Below are 17,733 nucleotides of genomic sequence, written 5' to 3'. Positions count from 1 at the left end.
TGTAGAAATATGATACAAGGAATCCATACAACAATCATCAAATGATTGACTCTAGGGCTCTCACTAACAAAATAAACATCTCCTACTACAATAGCTACTACTTTTATATCATTGCCTATGTATACGGTAATCTTCCCTTCATATAGTCATCGAGTTTCCTGGAACCCCTATAAAGAATTGCAGGCATGATCAGTGGCTTCCGTATCTACACACCAAGTAGTGGTAGACAACACCACTAAACATGTTTCAACGACTAATGAATAAGATATACCCTTATTGTTCTCTTTTTCTAAAAGGACAACCTACTTTCCAATGTCTAGACTGCTTGGCTTCCTGCCTGGTAGCCCGCAATTACTGGTATTGAAGAGTTATTATGTCATAGGGAGTAGGCATGACTTGATGTTAATCTTACAGCACATTTGACATAGAAGCTAAAATGTAACATCGCGCCATCTCATCTACCTTAACCTATTTCCTATGTCTCTCTATCTTCTCTTCACTAGAATCTATAATAGGCACACTAGGACAGACCTTAAAAAGTACAAATTTGTACTCTTCAGCAGTTAAGATAATGTCCAAGTTTCATTTCCAATCAATATAATTAGAACCAGTAATTTTATTTTCTTTTAGAATAACATAAAGTGGGTTGAAAATCATAATAAAATCATAAGAATCATATATTTGGTCAAAACTTTAGAATTTAAAAATAATATTGATTCCTCAAACAATATTATTTAAATTCACCAACACCTCAAACACTGAGAATTTCGTATGTCTCTTCAATATTATCAAATAGCATAAAAGAAAAACTTCATATACATGTTTCTAAGACCTAGATCTACATTAGATCTACATGAAAAAGAAGTTTACCCTTGGTGCGTGCCCTTCGCAAATCCCGCTTGCTCCGTTCTTCGTCGGACCTCAAGGTAGTAAACTAACTACCTCTCTATGGTATCCACACAAGCAAATAGGTGGAGAAATCCTTCTCTAGAGTGTGCTAGCACTCTTGAACAGTAGGATTTCGTGCAAGATGAGGAAGAAGAAAGGAAGAACAAGCAAGAGGAAGAAGAGAGAGTTAAGAGCACTTAACACCTTGAAAAATGAAACTCCTCCACCAAGAGTGATGTGGCCGGCCACTTTAGAAGGCTTTTATACCTTTCATGGAATGCCAAGGGTCATCACATGAGGTGGCATACCATGAGGTGTCAATGATGAAGTGGAGAACCACCATTGGCCAACTAATCCTAGTCATCAAATGAGGTGGCAACAATGACAAGTCACCAAGACTCTTCACCTCCCTTTTCCACATCATTAATTCAAGTCAACATGCTTGATGATGTGGATCATCATTGACCATTTCTTGACCGGCCCCATGCCATGTCACCATGACATGGCATTTGGTCAAGTCAAACTTGACTTTAGTCAAGTCAAACTTTGACTTTCTTCTTCCTCTTGATTAAGTCAAACTTAACCACTATCTCTTCCATGGTTGATCAAATCCAACCATTGATTCAAGTCAATTTTAATTTAATGAATCTCTATTCATTAATTTAAATTGATTTAATGAATCTAATCTCAATTAGACTCATTCAACACTTGAATCAAACTTGAGTCCAACTCAACTAGTATAACTTGGATTACTCCTAACCCAATTTGATTCATCTCATGAAATCAATCCTCTTGGTCCATCATATGGATCTAATCTCCATCTAATTGCCCTTAGTGTGTGACCCTATAGGTTCTTGTAACGTTGGCAATGCCCCTAAACCCATTTAGGAACATAAGCAATGAGAGGTATCTAGCAACACATCATTGCTACCCAAGTTACAAGAATGTTGAGATCCAACATCACCTTGTGACTACTAATTGTGACTCTCACAATATATGATAATGTCCTTCTATCCTTGACATCTAGAATGATCAAGCGAGGCATAGACCGTGTCATCCTCAAATCATTCTATATCTTGAACTCCAAGTAGACTCACTCTAATCAAACGAGCTCAACATCTCATGTTGACTCATTTGGGCATGGCCATGCACTTAGTGGTCTCACTCTATCAAGAATGCGTAGGATGTATACCTGTTTTCATGCTTTATTTGCACATCTTTCTGAGCTTATTGCTTTATTCTTATGTATGTTGCATCCCTTATTCATGCATTTAGGCATATATTCTACATTTCCTAGTTCGGAGATCTGCTCGTGCTTTAACATGTTTCAGGGTGGAAATTGGAGCGAAAACGGGCAAAACGGAGTATTATTGAAGATCAGGCAAGACAGGGCCGTGCCTCATAGGCACGGCCATGTCTATTCAACTTCTGGCCGTGTTTCAATGGGCACGGGCGTGTGCCAAAATCCCCTCAGCAGCAGCCAGAGGCCGTGCCTCAAAAGCACACCCGTGCTTCAAAACAGAACCAAGCCAGTTCATGGCCGTGCCTCCAAAGCACGGCCGTGTCTTCAACTTGGAGCCAGCCTCAGCTGAAGGCCGTGCCTCACAGGCACGGCCGTGTGCAAGAACAGAAGAGCCCAAGCAGCAGGCCGTGCCTCAGAAGCACGGCCGTGTCCAGCCATCAGCTCCAGCCAGTGTGTGGCCGTGCCTCCCAGGCACGGCCGTGCCATCAAACAGAAGGAGGACTACTCTGAGCCGTGCCTAAGAGGCACGGCCGTGCCCCTGATCCGAGACTTCACAGCTTCAGGCCGTGCCCCCAAGGCACGGCCGTGCCTTACCTTGTGCCCGAAGCCAACACAAGGCCGTGCCTTCCAGGCACGGCCGTGTGCACGGAGGCGAGCTGCTACCGAACCCTGCACTATAAATAGGTCTCTTTGGAGACCTAGCAAAGGGGGGAGACTTTGGAGAGCCACCGGAGTTGTTCTAGAGCCGCCGACGCCTATTTCGGAGAGAGATTCGACGATCCATCACCGATCCGACTGCTCCAGACCATTTCCATCTCATCTACGCAGAGATTTCACTCCGAGGAAGAAGATAAGTCTAGTTTCCTGCATTTCTTTGTTTATCTTTGGGAACAAGATGTATTTCTTCTATCCTTTGGATTGTATTCTCCTCGATATGGAGTAGATTTCCCTAGATTCTAGGATGTAGGATAAATCAGATGTAATGGATGATTGTATTTGGATTTGATTAATCTACCGTTTTCTATGAAATACTGTGCATTGCTTTGTGGATTTATGCTTGTACTTGATGATAAATTGTGTGTGTGTGAATCCATGAGGGTAGGGATTTACTATGAATTGGGGAATCATTAGGCCGTATACCGGGGCGCTCTGTAAAAGGGGCAGACCTTGAACCGGGCGAGATTCCGAAGGATTTCCTAATACATAGTTGAATTCTTATGAGGAATAGTTAGCGGTCATTCGTTATTGGGGAGAGATCCGTAAAAGGGTATCTAGTGACAGTGGATAAGGTTCTTTTAGTATTTCCGGGGCGCCTGAGTGACACGGGCAGACCTTGAACCGGGCTTCTAGAACCGTTTCAAACCAATAACGAGTGACGTAAGAACACCAATGAGTTAATTCGAGGATACCTGACGAGGTTGAATTGGATAATTTGGTTGACATTCCTACAATTGAACAGTTATTGAGGAAAGGTAGAGGATCCAAGTCGATTAATCCATTCTCTGAGGAGTCCGAAATCCTAGGATCGCTTCACCCATAAGTGTCACAGTCGATCCCTTTCTCCGACTTTTAGGATAAAGCACTTTAAAACACTCCTTTCTCCCCCACACAACTCATGATCTATATTCTCTCCACCTTTTTGTGCTAGATTTAGTAAGTAGTTCCACGGTCCCTGTGGATTCGATCTTTTTATTACTTGGCGATATTCCGTGCACTTGCGGAAGCACATCAACCACCGGCGGTAAAGGAGCAACCGATGCTAGGAGCCCGGAAGAACAAAGAGCACATCAAGTGCTTCAAGTGCCAAAAAACACGGCCACTACAAAAATCGGTGTCCGGAGAGAAAGACGGCGAAAAAATCAGAATTCGAGGAAGCGATTCCGGTAAGTAGTTTAATTTATGAAAATACCTTAGGATGCATGACCATGCTAGATTTTCTATTTCTGTAAATTTAAATAATTTTTCTGGAAATTTAGAAAATTTAGAAAAAATCTAAATTTAGATAAATCTAAAAAATTGGAAAATTTACCGTCGTTGACGTCACTTTAGCGACGGAATTTAAATTTCCGTCGCTAATTAGAGGCGGAAATTTTTTCCGTCGCTAAAAGTAGCGACGAACTATTATTTCCGTCTCTAAGAATTAGAGACGGAATTTAATTTCCGTCTCTATTTTTAATTTTTTTTAAAAAAAAGTGTTTATTAGCGTAATACTCTCGCTAATTTTCAATTAGAGACGGAAATAATAATCCGTCGCTAATTTTAGAGATGGAATTTTTTATAATTTTTTAGCCGGAAATAATAATCTCGTTAATTTAGAGACGGAAATTTAAATTCCGTCTCTAAAATTAGCGACGGAAATTTAAATTCCGTCTCTAATTTTAAAAAAAAAAGTGTTTATTAGCGACGGAAATAATAATCCGTCGCTAATCTCTAATTGAGACAGAAATTTCAAATTTCGTCTCTAATTTTTTTAAAAAAATTTAAAAAAAAGCATTTATTAGCGACGGAATGATAAATTCCGTCGCTAATAATTTATTTTTTTTTATATATTTTAATTTTTTTTTGAATTTCCTGTTTGTATATCAATCAAACAAATATAACAGTAATACATTAATAACCCAATAATAATAAAACAAAATACTAATACAATATTTGAATACACGACATGTCAATATATCTGAATACAATATTAATACAATCTGAATACAATAATATCTGAATACAACACAAATCTTTAGATACACTGATCCTACAAAATACAATAATATATCAAAAACTTATCTAAACAAGCCCAACCAAAAGAGAAGATCCTACAAAAAGACAATAAAAATAGGTTAGTAATAATTTAATTATAACAACCTATTTGAAAAATGCGCATTTGAATACAATATCTGAATACAATATCTAAATATAAAATCTTACAAAAACGAGTCCAGCCAAAATAGAAGATCCTACAAAAAGAAAATAAGATAGGTTAGTAATAATGTAATTATAACAACCTATTTGAAAAATAAATCTTTACAAGTAATAACTTAAAAAAATCCTAAGTAATAGAAATACTAACATACCTTGCAGACAGCTATTGATCCACATCAAACATTAATAAGAAAGTATCAAACTCCAAAATTAAACACATCCTACTTACATTCATATAAACATATCAAATTTATAATCAAATTATACAAAAACAAAATTAGACTTAGAGAGATAAGAAAGGAAGTAGCTTTAAAGAGATATTTGTGCTGGAAATTGTGTTCTTTCATCACCATCAGTCCATGCATATGAGTTGATATTTATCTGGCCACGGCTTGTGGCCTCAAAGATGCCATGTAGTGGAGTTAAGGGAAGGATAGTAATGGTCATTGCCCCGGCAGGCCATTACTTGATCTATTACATTAATGTTTGATGAATAAGCAATACCTGCATAAAACATCAATAGATAATTCCATGTTATAAAAGCATAGATGAATAAGCAATACCTGCATAAAGGGAAGTATTGGTTAACTAATATGTATTGGTTAACTAAAGAATTTCATTGTCAAATTATCATATAAAGGGAAGTAGAAAAAAGGAGTTCTCCCTAAGGAGAAGGACCACTTTTCTTCTCCTTAAGTTGAATATGGAAAAAAAAGATGCTACTTACAGAGCTTTCAAGTGTCTAAGCTTCCCAATCTCAGGTGCCAAAGTTCCTTGTAGAGAGAATCCTTTTAGATCCCTGTGAACATGCAGAGAGTGTTTTCATTTTTGAATAAGGAACGAGTGTACAAAAGATTTGAAACAGTGAGGTGAACCCAGGATTATGAATTTGGAGCAAACTTACACTAGTTTTTCCCCCTCAAGCTGGAAAATCTAAGGGAAGACATCTTTAAGTATCCGATCAAATGTGATGGAGCACATCTTTAAGTCAAATACTTGCCCTTACACACAAAAAACAAGAGAAACTGAATAAAAGAGTGAGCAACCATCTTATGTGCATCTTTACCTCATAATGCACCTTCAAGTAACCATCTTAGTGCATCTTTACCTCATAATGTACTCAAGCATCATCCTAAGTTCTTAATTTATCAAAAAGAGAAAACATAAGCAACCATCTTATGTCACAAGATAAATACATGTTCTAAATAAATGAGTATCTTGCATTACATGATGCAAACACAAATAAACAGGATATAAAAAGCATTGTTATGTCTGTAGGCATATAGCTTTTATAAGAAAGGAAGGAAGTAAGCTAAAAAAGCTAAGATACTTGTACCGAGTTATTAGAAAAATAATGATAATGATAATAATACCCAAGAGCTCCAATAGATGTTAAATGAGAAAAAATATAATGAGGTGCACATGTCCAAAAGTGACAAATAGATTTTATAGTTAGAAGACTTAGATCAATTAGAGCAGAATGTGCAAGGGGAATAGAGACCAGAGAAAACATTGATCAATGTCATAAAAAATGAATTTTATTGATTTGAATACTAGTAGTGTAGCCTTGCATAAAAGTTCAATGGAGTGATACAATTTATATAGCCAAGTACTAAATAGTTGGGACAAATCGAATTCCACATTTTTGGTATCTATATTCTATAATTTATGTAAAATTGCAAAGTGCTTCAAGAAGTAGTGTCTTAGTTTGATTAGCCCTGTGAACGGCTATGCCAAAAACCAACCTCAATACTTGTGGCGTACATGACAAAATCAATATAGCCAAGTACTAAATAGTTGGGACAAATCGATTGGTTGCAATTTCCAAATCCCTTAAGGTAAACCAATGACCCCAGCCGAGGTAAGAGAACTCTGGCAGGCCGGCTGATACAAACTCAGTAGCAACAGGTCTAAAATTTCTCTACTTATGCCTAAGCAATTTAGGGTACAAATATTTAGGTCTAAAATTTCTGCCTTCAAATTTTTACCTCTGCTTGCCACTACAAAGGGAGGGAATAGGCGCTGCGGATTGCTAGGCGGGCGGCCGGGCAGCGAGCTCTGGAGGAGACCTCGGCGGCTGGGCGAGCACGGGAGGAGACCTCGGCGGCTGGGCTGGGCTGGGCGAGCTCTGGAGGAGTCCTCGGCGAAGGCGGGAGGCAAAGAATGGGCGGAGGCAGGAGGCGAAGAACGCAGTCGGGGTCGCGAGTCGCGAAGATTCGCGAAAACCTGAATCGCTCACGAAGAAGAAACCTAGAGGAGAGAAAGGCCCTGTGGGCTGCGACTATGCCGGAGGAGAGAACGCTAGAGGAGAGAACGCCGGATGAGAGAACGCCGACCGCGAGAGAACGCCGGAGGAGAGTAGTGCCGGAGGAGAGAACGTCGGAAGAGAGAACGCCGGCCGCGAGAGAACGCCGGCGGAGAGTAGTGCCGGAGGAGAGAATGACGAAACGCGCGCGCACGAAGAAAAGGGCCGTCGGAGCCCTAAAATCGCGACTTTAGCGACGGAAGAACTTTAGCGACGGAATTTTCTTCCGTCGCTATAATTAGAGACGGAATATTAATTTCCGTCTCTAATTAGAGACGGAAATTAAGATTTCGTCTCTAATTAGCGACGGAAATAAATCCCGTCGCTATAATTAGAGACGGAAATTAATATTCAGTCTCTAATTATAGCGACGGAAGAAAATTTCGTCTCTAATTCCGTCGCTATTTCATGTTTTTTTTGTAGTGGAAAGATCCATCACCAACTGCTAGCAATGTTTACTACGTCATAGGTATGCTTATTTTTGCATCATCCCTTTTGTTAACTGTCTAATCACATGAAAAAATAGTTAATTTGTTTTGTATCCATCTGCAGTACCGTTTTGGTGACAAGTTTTGGAGGCCAACAGTGCTGGTTAAGACTGACCCTAAGTTAGTGAGGTTGATGAGGAGAAAAGGTGAGACAAATGAAGGGACGCGTGGCCATGATTTCTTCCTTGCTCTGGCTGCTTGCAATGCTATTGTGCCTCTGATTATTGGGACTCCAGATCCTAAACAAAAGATAATTGATTATCAGGGCGAGTCTCTCCCGATGAACAGGCATTGGTTTATGCAGCTGCTGCTTATGGATTTGTCCTTATAGAAAGGACTTCCGGGCACCTAGTCATTGATTTTCTAGGGGAAAGGCAGAGGTGGGATTCTCTTAGCTTATTTGGTTCATACATGAACCAGATAAATGATTACATTATTTGTTTCCCATTGATCATATCTTTAATATCTGGTGGTTGAACTTGTTAAGATCCGCATTTTTCCTATTCAGTGTGATTTGTTAGTTTGAATTTATGAACAATCTGAAAAGTACAATGCCATGGCAATGGTACATTATTTTTATTAATCTCTAGTGCGAATGCATTTGACCAGTGAATATTCATCGCCAACTGCATGGCTATATCTGTCATCCCAATGTAGGAAGGCAAATCCATTTTATGCATTCTAGTCCGACTCCTATAGTATGCAACTGGTTGGATATTGAGTTTTAAAGGATCAATACGATTTTATGAAAAACGGAATGTCATCAATCGATGAAAGTTGAAATTGATTTTAAAATCGAAATCTACGTTTCGCGTAGATAGATCTAGACTATTAATTTGTTCAAAATCGATTAAGAGTAAATGAGAAATTAATTATTCAAAATTAACTCAGAATAGTATTAATTAATGCTATATAAAGAAGTGTATGGGGAATAGTTCCACATCGATAAATTGTATGAACTTCCCTTCCTTATTTATGTTGTTGTGTTAATGGAGTTAACACAAAAAGTCCATGTGCTCTCTTCTCACGGCTGTTGGCGCATCGTCGCAAGGAGCATTGAGAAGTTTAAATTTATGCTCTAGATGATGTGACAGTGCCTGTCCGTCACCCGCGCAATGGGCACTTTGTTAGCGCATCGTCGCGAGAAGCATTGAGAAGCTCTGTAGGGTTACAACCTTCCAGATCGAACGACCCAGATAAATCTTGCTTTAAAAGTCACAGCCACTCATCAAAGAGTACTCCACCTCTTCACTTTGTATAAATAGGTCCCTCCAAATGCTAGAAATTCATCGAATCAACTCATCCTCATTCAATAAGCATGCATCTTATCTTTTGCATTTGGAGTCCAAAAAGTCTACAAAAAATTCGTTGATCTCGAAATTTGAAGTGCTACTATTTTGAAATGTCGTCGTTGTATCTTGGAAAATAAATTGCTGCTATCAGTAAGTACCTATAGCAGAGCAATATCATTTTATGGAGATAGTATTTAATACTAACCTCGACGATTTGATATCAGTTTGTATCCTCTGCGGTATCCACCGACAAACACAACTGTCCCAAAGCATTGTCCATACTAGGCACAGGTAACTACAACCTTGTATATTGATTAGCTAGTGCTGAATTCTAGTTCTTGAAGCAAGAGCTTCAGCTCCTCAAATACCTTCTTCACTTTCTGTTGCTTGTTATTCACTGTTCTGCGAAATGGTTTGGTGAAAGCATTTGTTCCACGTCCTCGTTTAACGATATTCCTAGAGAGGGATATTGGCATTAATAGTCTTAATCTAAGGCCATTGCATCTTAATGTTATTTATAATATTCATATGTAGTTTCTGGTTTGCTAATAAAATCACACCATGTTTGATTTGCGAAATGGAATTGATTAGAATGGAATAGAGTGTGAATGAAATAGGAATATATATTTTGACCTTTGGTTCATGGGATGAAATACAGAAATGTGCAGGTAAAAGATGATTTCAAATTTTTCTTTTTCTTTTTGTTTGGAAACACAAATCTATTAATACTCAATAGGTTAACGGGAGGAATTACTAAACTGAATTAAATAATTAATTATAGTATAAGAAGTTGTATTCCGAGCCTATTCTTTGAATCAAACTTAAGAATAACTATTGGGTAAAAATGAAAAGGGTGCTCCTTTTTATTGGAATCATCGAAAGAATATCTTTTTTTCATTTATTATCAAACAACACTCCATCCTATCTTAATCTATTTTTGTTTTTGAAAATACCCTTGTTCGATTCTATTATAGTAGTTATGATTTATAGTTGTTATAATATAGATAATTTATCTCTGGTTAACACTGGTCATATATTATGTTGTAATAACAACGGGATCATAGTTGTTGTAGCAACTATGATCTCGTAGTTATTACAACATTATAACATCTACGATTGTATAGCTTCTACAACAACACCGAAAGTGAGGGTATTTTTGAGAATACAAATGCATTGAAGTGGCATGGGGCGTTGTTTTTATAATAAATGAAAAAGTGACACCCTTGATGATTCTAATAAAACGAGGCACCCTTTTAATTTTTACCCATAACTATTTATCAAAATTGATCAGGAATGGAATTAACATGTCATTGTAGAACTACAATTTTTCTTTTGTTGTGAATTATGATTGCTTATGATATTATTTTGGCATTAGTTGATTGGGATGCTATAATTATTTGTATAAACATATAAATTCACATAGCAATGTCTAACTTAAATACTTTGTACCGACAACTTCGAGCATACCTGCACCAATATCATCTCCAACTTATATCCAACATATTACTCAAAGATCAAAATAAAAATTTTGATCAATTTGATCAAACTATTGCACCAACAAGCCCACTATGGGATCAAAAATCACAAGGCAGGACAAGATGAAGAATGTACTTACAACTTCTTGGAGGACATCTTATAGTGTGCATAATGATAAGTCTCTATATACGTATCAAAGACATAATACCATTAAAAATATATATATTTAATGGTGTATTCTTTACTTTCTACATAAAATCAACAATGATTCTTTTGAATGTTCTTACAAAATGTTTGCATAGAGAACAAGTGTACAACGTGTGATTCAAAGAGACAACTAGCCTATTTAATTCACAAACTCCAAACACATCCTAAGATAAAGAGGTGGGAAACTTGCAAGGTGAAGGTTAAGTGTTGAACTTTTAATGATTTTTATCTTGTACAACTTGAGATACAAGAGAGTATAATAGAATACTTGCACCCGAGACATAGCTGAGTTGATTACTACGGAGCAGATTTGCAAAAGAGAGCAAGAGTTTGAATTTCGACGAAGCCGAGCAATACCCTCCTCCGTCGTGACCAACTGTAATTTCTCGATTTACCTTCTCATAGATAGTCGTGAGGCCGACTGTGTGGGACCACTGGAGTGGTGGATTCCACCTTTTGCAAAAGAGTACAATAGAATACTTGCCCCTGGGGCATGATTGAGTTTAGAGCCGTCAATTTAGGTTAGGTCTATCGGATTGGCCCGGCTCGACGAATAATTTAAGCGGATTGTGTTGAAATTTTATCAACCCATTTTAAGATGGATTTAGGTGGATTGACCCACCTAGGCCCGTGACCCGCGTGGGTTAACCCGCGGGTTGAGAAAATTTATTTTTTTCTTCAAAATTTAAAATTAAAGAAGAAAATTCAATGAATTAATGGGCTTGACCTGTCTAAATTACAATCCAAACTTAAAATCTTTAACTTGACCCGTTTAAACTACAATTCAAACTTAAAATTTTAATATTTTCTATATATATATTTTTGATAGACCCGTGGGTTAGTCCGCTTAACCTGCTACCTGCCTTAAGTTAGGTTGGATTGTAAATTTTTCAATCTGCCAGTTGGTAGGCTAGCCTGCCCTACCCCGTCATATGACAAGTTTCTGGCGGATTGACCCGTCCCGTCATGGGTTGACTCGTTTAACAGTTCTAGTTGAGTTGGTTAATGCGAGGTAGACTTGTTGAAGTAGGCAGGCAAGGGTCCAATCTCGGCGAAGCCGAAACAATGCCCTCCCCATAGTGTAGCTTCTCGATTTATCTCCTCACATCGTTAAGCTAATCGTGTGAGGCCGCTGGGATGACGGATTTTATCTTTTACTGAAGAGTATAATAGGATACTCTTTTGTGGGAGATCATCTATTTAAGTGCAAACTTTGATCGAATCCAAGGACGAAATTGACACTATTCAATCCAATAAATACCTCAAGATGAAAGTTCACATCAACTAAGTAAATCTAATATTGATCAACTATAGAGGGTGCCAAGCCAAAAGTTATCTATCGTGATGTGATAGTCCTCGATCAGAATTCACCAAGCCAAATCATGTGCATACATTAATTCCATTCAATTGGTTATCAATAACCAATAAAATAACTAGGACGCTTGAATAATCAATTGGAATGTACATTGTCATAAAATTAGTTTCATGATTGAATAAGAAATCATTGTTTGGATTTCTAACTGCGATGCACATTTCCGATTAATTTCATCTAATTGTGAAAAGACAATCCTTTTACCTAGATCAATATTGTGACAAGGACAAAGCTATTCCATCATGAGTATTGTAGTAGGGCAGTCTCATCCAAGACGCTTTTGCAGAGAAACTAGCAACAAAAACAGGTAAAGCACAAAATTTTAAATTTTATTGATTCATGCATTGTTAGAACATTAATAAGGAGTTAGAAACAAATGTTTCTCACTTGTGCTGTTATTTAATCAATCGGAGGATAGGTGGAGTTTGGCAGCCGTTGGCCATGAACAAATGAGGTGAAAAGACGAAGAGCTCTCGCTGGTTGAGCGTATGGAACCATGTGAGCTGCCCCTCTTACAGTTGCAAACGTCAATAGCTTCCCGTACTCTGTTACCCACCCTGCCACCTTGTCATCATAAAAAAAACGGAACTGGATAACTTAGAACAAGAAATATGGCAAGGAAGAGACGATTCATAAGAAAAAAACGGAACTGGATAACTTAGAACAAGAAAAATGATACACTACATGAAAACGCAGCATGATACACTATAGACTTGGTCTCACATCCATGTAATGTAGTGTATCATGTTGCGTTTTCATACTGCATTTTCATGTAGCGTATCATTTTTCAAGAAAATAATTAATCACATCATAAGACATTGTGGATTACCTGTCCTTTGTAAAACCAAACACTATAAGGGACTGTTACTCTGAATTTAAGATCATGAGCTAATTCCCGTACAAGCGTTCGTGAACCCAAAAGCGGCACAACGGAATCTTGATCGCCACTTGAGGACATGAGTTAGAAGTATAAGAACTTAAGAAGAGGACAAGCTCGGCTAAATATTCAGCAACTGAAAGTAAAAGCCTTTACCTGAAAACCCAAATTGGTATTTTATTCTTAACTATTCTAGCGAGTAGGGGCAAGATATTAATATCTCCATCTGTGCTGTTGTAGTTTAAGACACTGGAAAAGAAATATTTGAACAATAAGCAGATCAGAAACATAAAAAAGATTCATATGTTGGTGCTAATGAATGGAAAATACACTGTTCTTTTATTCAAGTTTCCTTGTAAGTCACATGAACATAGAAAATGAAGGGTTATTTAGGATGATGATAAAGAAACCTACCCACTGCACATGCTCCAACGATAAGGGAGTTTTGTCCGGTTAGCATGAAGAGCCTGTTGAACTTCTGGAAGGTTGAAATAGAAACGCCTTTCCAAGGTCATGCAAACATCAACACCAACACTCTTCTTAGTGACCTGAGATCGAGTGATCGATATTAGTTATTCTAGAGGTTCTTGTAATACAAAAGCAAAGTAGGTGAAGAATTATAAAAGAATATTACATATTTTCGTAATCTCAACTCTTGCTCCACAATTGACGGATAGCAAACATCTAGAATGACATCGTATGGATTTATGTAGTCCCCAACCACTGTATTTGCCTCTTCAATAGCTTCATTACAAGATTTGCTCATATTGTGGGTGCCGCTGAAGGTGTAATCTTCAAAATCACACTCGCTCATGATTCTAAGGCCTATCTCATCCGATATCATACCATGTGACCAAAAGTACTCGTACGTTGCTGGAATATCCCTATCAAGCTTGAGAAGTGGGTTTCCTATCTGAAGAGCCAAAGAAATATTAGAGAGGAGTTTAGTTTTGGAGAGTAGCATACGAAATAAATAAACTAAACTGGGAAAGCAACACTTCTTACGGCAATTCCTTTAATCTTAAACTTGAAACCAGAAGAATGGCGATTATAATCAAGAAGAACATTAGCCAGCTGTGGGATATAGTGCCCTGTGGCAGTTTGAAACTAGAAGGTAAAATAATACTATCGAGGCATGTGTTGTTGTTTTATATATTCTTTGCTGACCTGCATAGCTTTCTCCCGTTAGAAATAAATCTCTCGCTCTAAACTCGGGAAATTTCTCATACCATCGCAACAAAAAAGTAAGCATGTCATTCGCTTCCAGACCAAAAAAGAAAAGGGGAACCCGTTAGAAGAGAGAACAATGTCATAATAAGAAAGGACACAAATATAGTTGCCTAAACAAACCTGTTGATTCATCCCCAGTGTTATAATCTGAAGTTGAATTGGAATACGACCATCCAACTCCAGCCGGGGATTCAACAAAAAGAAGATTAGACACTGGATGTCGAGAAAGATCAGTCAATAAGTTGAGAAAAAAAAGGAATCAATCAATCTAAGAAACTTTTAAAAGAAATTAGCATTGGTTGGACGAAGAGTAAAACCTTTGTTCCATGACTTTTTATTTATCTGAAGACCACGTCCATCTCCACGAGGGAAAAAAGGACCCAGCTCGGTGAAGGCACCACCTCCAATTGAAGAACAGCCGGGGCCTGCAGATCAAATGAATAATGAGGCATGAGTTTCTTAAAGTATAATAGAATCTACTTAAAGTTTCCAGTTTTGCATACAGAATTTAGCAACTAGTGACGGGAATATGCTAATCCCTAAAGATATCAGATTTTGAAGTCTAGGTTTCCAGATATTTTTCTGACAAAATTGCACTAAAGTTATATGTGTGCAGTTAATATTGTGTGAACACATAGTTTTTCTGATTGCACGGATTTATTGCCAAGATATTTTGTGGCTCAACTAATAATAATTGTGATAACAGTTAAATAACCCTTTGGAAATCAAACATAAAGGATGGATCAAAGTAATTTAATACCCCAAATACAGGTCCACTTCTAGGCTTAAAACAACTAAAAGATAATACAACAGACTGGCACTCCATTGGCTACAATCAAAGTGAAACACAGTCAAAGACCAACAGGAACAAACTGGCAATACAAAAAATAGTGAAGTGACTTATGATCTAAATGGTAATTGATTAATTGTTGCAATTGCAATAATAAAATACAGTTGTTGACTTAGAATCAAACAGGCAGGATCATTGAGCTCCAGTTTTTATGTGATTCAGGTGGCATTGAGGAGTTCTTCAAGACATAAAATGACAGGAATATCGTGTACCTACTCGTAGTCTATTGGATAATCATCTACCTACACCATGCAATTTCCCGAGGCTCCAGTATGATAGTGGAACTTCGTGGTGTGCACGTTATTTGTCACTGGCTTAGCTGTCAGGAACTGAAATTTTGGTGGGCACATGGTGTGCCCTTTGCCCTAGCTGTCAAGAACTCATTCAACACTCCACACCCAATAGGCTGAATCTCGTGTGGACGACTAAATTGTTTGTTATTGGACAAAAACAAAAAAAAAACTTTATTAGAGTAGGAGCAGCTAATAAATAGCTTCTCATGGACAAGACCAAGAACAGTCATTCAGTGGCCAGATCAGCATCTCGTACTGTATTGTATTCTCATAAAGTAGGATACATTATCATGAATGCACTTTTCAGAACCAGTAACATGGTTTCATCCATTTTTCATGAATAATAAAAACGAGAACAGAGGACAAAGGATGGCTGCAAGGAAAGTTCCATATCGTACTGTCAAGGATGGAGTTTTCTAAGTCTCACGAATGGCGTAATAAAATATTGACAGATGAGATGCTTGCAGAAGGTGACCATGTTAATAGTAAATAACTGAACAGTTGCACATGCAAACAGCACAGCAGAGCAGAGCACAGCGCAGCCAAATAGGAATAGCATATATGATATTTTGATAGGATCAAAGCTGCATCTGAATGAATGCAGTTGTAGATCCAAGAAGGATAGAAGAAACTCAAAAATGATAACCTCTACTGCAAAAACGAAGGATTCACTCAGAGACTGATAGAAGAGTAGAACAATAAAAGGTCACCGTAAGGGGAAAACAACCTCAATGGAAAAATTTTGATGGATAGAGAACTCAAATGGTCATGCCGGAAGGTAGCAAGCATGAATAAAACAGTAATCATGGTAACAGAAAAACATTAGGGTTAACGAACCTCCATTGAGCCAGAGGGTGAGAGGCTTCTGGTCAGCATCTCCATCAGCCTCGGCGAAGTAATAGAAGAGACTCCTCCCGGCCTTCACATCAATATCCACATACCCTGCGTACTGCGCGAAGCCAACCTTGGGCTGCCCGGGCAATCTCGCCACCAAATCTTCTTCGGGAAACCCTCCCACTTGCTTTCCCACCACAATCACCGCGACAATAATCAAGCACTGCCATCTGAAACACTCCATCCATCAGTATAACTGACTTTTTTTCCTCTTCCTTTGATCCCCTGCCTGACAAGAAGACTGCAAACAATCCAAATCAACAAAAAAAAACCTGTAAAGTAAATCCAGGAAATTGAAGTCTGCTTACCTTGAATTTATACACAGAGCGGTGACGGGAAGGAGGGGATCACGCTGTAGATGATCACGAACGGTGAGTTCCGCCTTTCTTGCTCAAATTTCGATGAATGATAACAAACTCGATGGTGTGAGCATCCGAATTGGCAAAGCTAGCGAAGATATTGATAAAGAACAAAGAAAGAGGCGACAAAAGAGCAGAGCAGAAAGCGGTGTGGCGTGCTGGTTTCTTCGATGCCTTTTGGGCTAATCTAATGATAGAAACTAGGGGGAACTGAATCCAACCTAATCATTATCGTGTTGTTGGGGAGGCAGCAACACCTGTTTTTTTTTTCCACGACTAATCAATATTTGACAAGTATTTTGTTTCTTTTTACGATTTCAAATCTATAATCATAGCCGTGAAATGGATGATGTAAGAAATCATTAATTTAACTCAATTCAATAGATAAGTCAATCTAAGAATCTGTCAAAAAAAAAATATATAAAAGATATTAAAAATTTTAAATTTAATTACCGTTTAAATGAATTAAATTGAAATTTTTAAGTTTGGATTACGATTTAAATGAACCAAACTCACTAATTCATTAAGTTTTCAACTTTAATTTTAAATTTTGAAGAAAAAATAATTTTTTTCAACTTGCGGATTAATCCAAGTCCATCATAGATCAATCCATGTGGGTCCTGGACCTAGGCAGATTGATCTATCTGAATTCATCTTAAAATGGATTGATAAAATTTTAACCCAATATCCTTAAATTATTTGATAGAGTAGACAGTCCGACGATCCCAATCTAAATATCTCTAATCTTAACCCTTAGCATTTTTTTAAAAAAAAATATTAAAAATTTTATGTTTGGATTATCATAGATCAAATTGAAATTTTTAAATTTGAATTACGATTTAATTATTTAAATGGACCAAGCTCACTAATTCATTAAATTTTCAACTTTAATTTTAAATTTTAAAGAAAAAATAATTTTTTTCAACATGCGTATTAATCCAAGTCCGCCATGAATCAACTCATGTGGATCGCTAAACTCATCTTAAAATGAATTGATAAAATTTTAATGATAGAATAGAGTAGACATATGTCGCCAATTCAAA

The 17,733-nt window shown here is 37.5% G+C and overlaps 1 protein-coding gene and 1 long non-coding RNA gene across 2 annotated transcripts; both read right to left on the bottom strand.

Moving 5' to 3' along the window:
• Positions 1-4,805: 4,805 nt before the first annotated feature.
• Positions 4,806-5,233, bottom strand: LOC141845979 (uncharacterized). Its single transcript, XR_012603311.1, has 2 exons — positions 5,200-5,233; positions 4,806-4,941 (listed from the first exon to the last, which is right to left on the bottom strand). It is a non-coding gene; the product is annotated as an uncharacterized LOC141845979 (long non-coding RNA).
• Positions 5,234-12,370: 7,137 nt separating this feature from the next.
• Positions 12,371-16,851, bottom strand: LOC141846609 (serine carboxypeptidase-like 42). The gene is made up of 12 exons (XM_074734645.1): positions 16,640-16,851; positions 16,275-16,572; positions 14,612-14,719; positions 14,415-14,507; positions 14,232-14,324; positions 14,070-14,155; positions 13,699-13,977; positions 13,479-13,612; positions 13,221-13,313; positions 13,017-13,134; positions 12,575-12,751; positions 12,371-12,478 (listed from the first exon to the last, which is right to left on the bottom strand). The coding sequence occupies exons 2-11, from the start codon at positions 16,513-16,515 to the stop codon at positions 12,587-12,589; spliced, it is 1,410 nt and encodes a 469-aa protein (XP_074590746.1). The 5' UTR covers positions 16,516-16,572; positions 16,640-16,851; the 3' UTR covers positions 12,371-12,478; positions 12,575-12,586.
• Between the last annotated feature and the right edge of the window lie 882 nt (positions 16,852-17,733).

Source organism: Curcuma longa, chromosome 15 (assembly GCF_044706935.1).
Source record: "Curcuma longa cultivar G26 ecotype Majalengka, Jawa Barat chromosome 15, ITB_CL_G26_1.1, whole genome shotgun sequence".
NCBI lineage: Eukaryota > Viridiplantae > Streptophyta > Magnoliopsida > Zingiberales > Zingiberaceae > Curcuma > Curcuma longa.
The sequence above is the reverse complement of the archived record's forward strand: the minus strand, read 5'-3'. Positions and strand labels throughout refer to the sequence as shown.

What these genes read in the sequence shown, in the direction of transcription:
- LOC141846609 (XM_074734645.1), bottom strand. Translation starts at nt 16,515, where the DNA reads ATGGAGTGTTTCAGATGGCAGTGCTTGATTATTGTCGCGGTGATTGTG. An exon ending in AACGGGAGAAAGCTATGCAG is followed by an intron (nt 14,156 to 14,231) that starts GTCAGCAAAGAA and finishes AAACTGCCACAG; the next exon opens with GGCACTATATCCCACAGCTG. An exon ending in TTAAGATTAAAGGAATTGCC is followed by an intron (nt 13,978 to 14,069) that starts GTAAGAAGTGTT and finishes TTGGCTCTTCAG; the next exon opens with ATAGGAAACCCACTTCTCAA.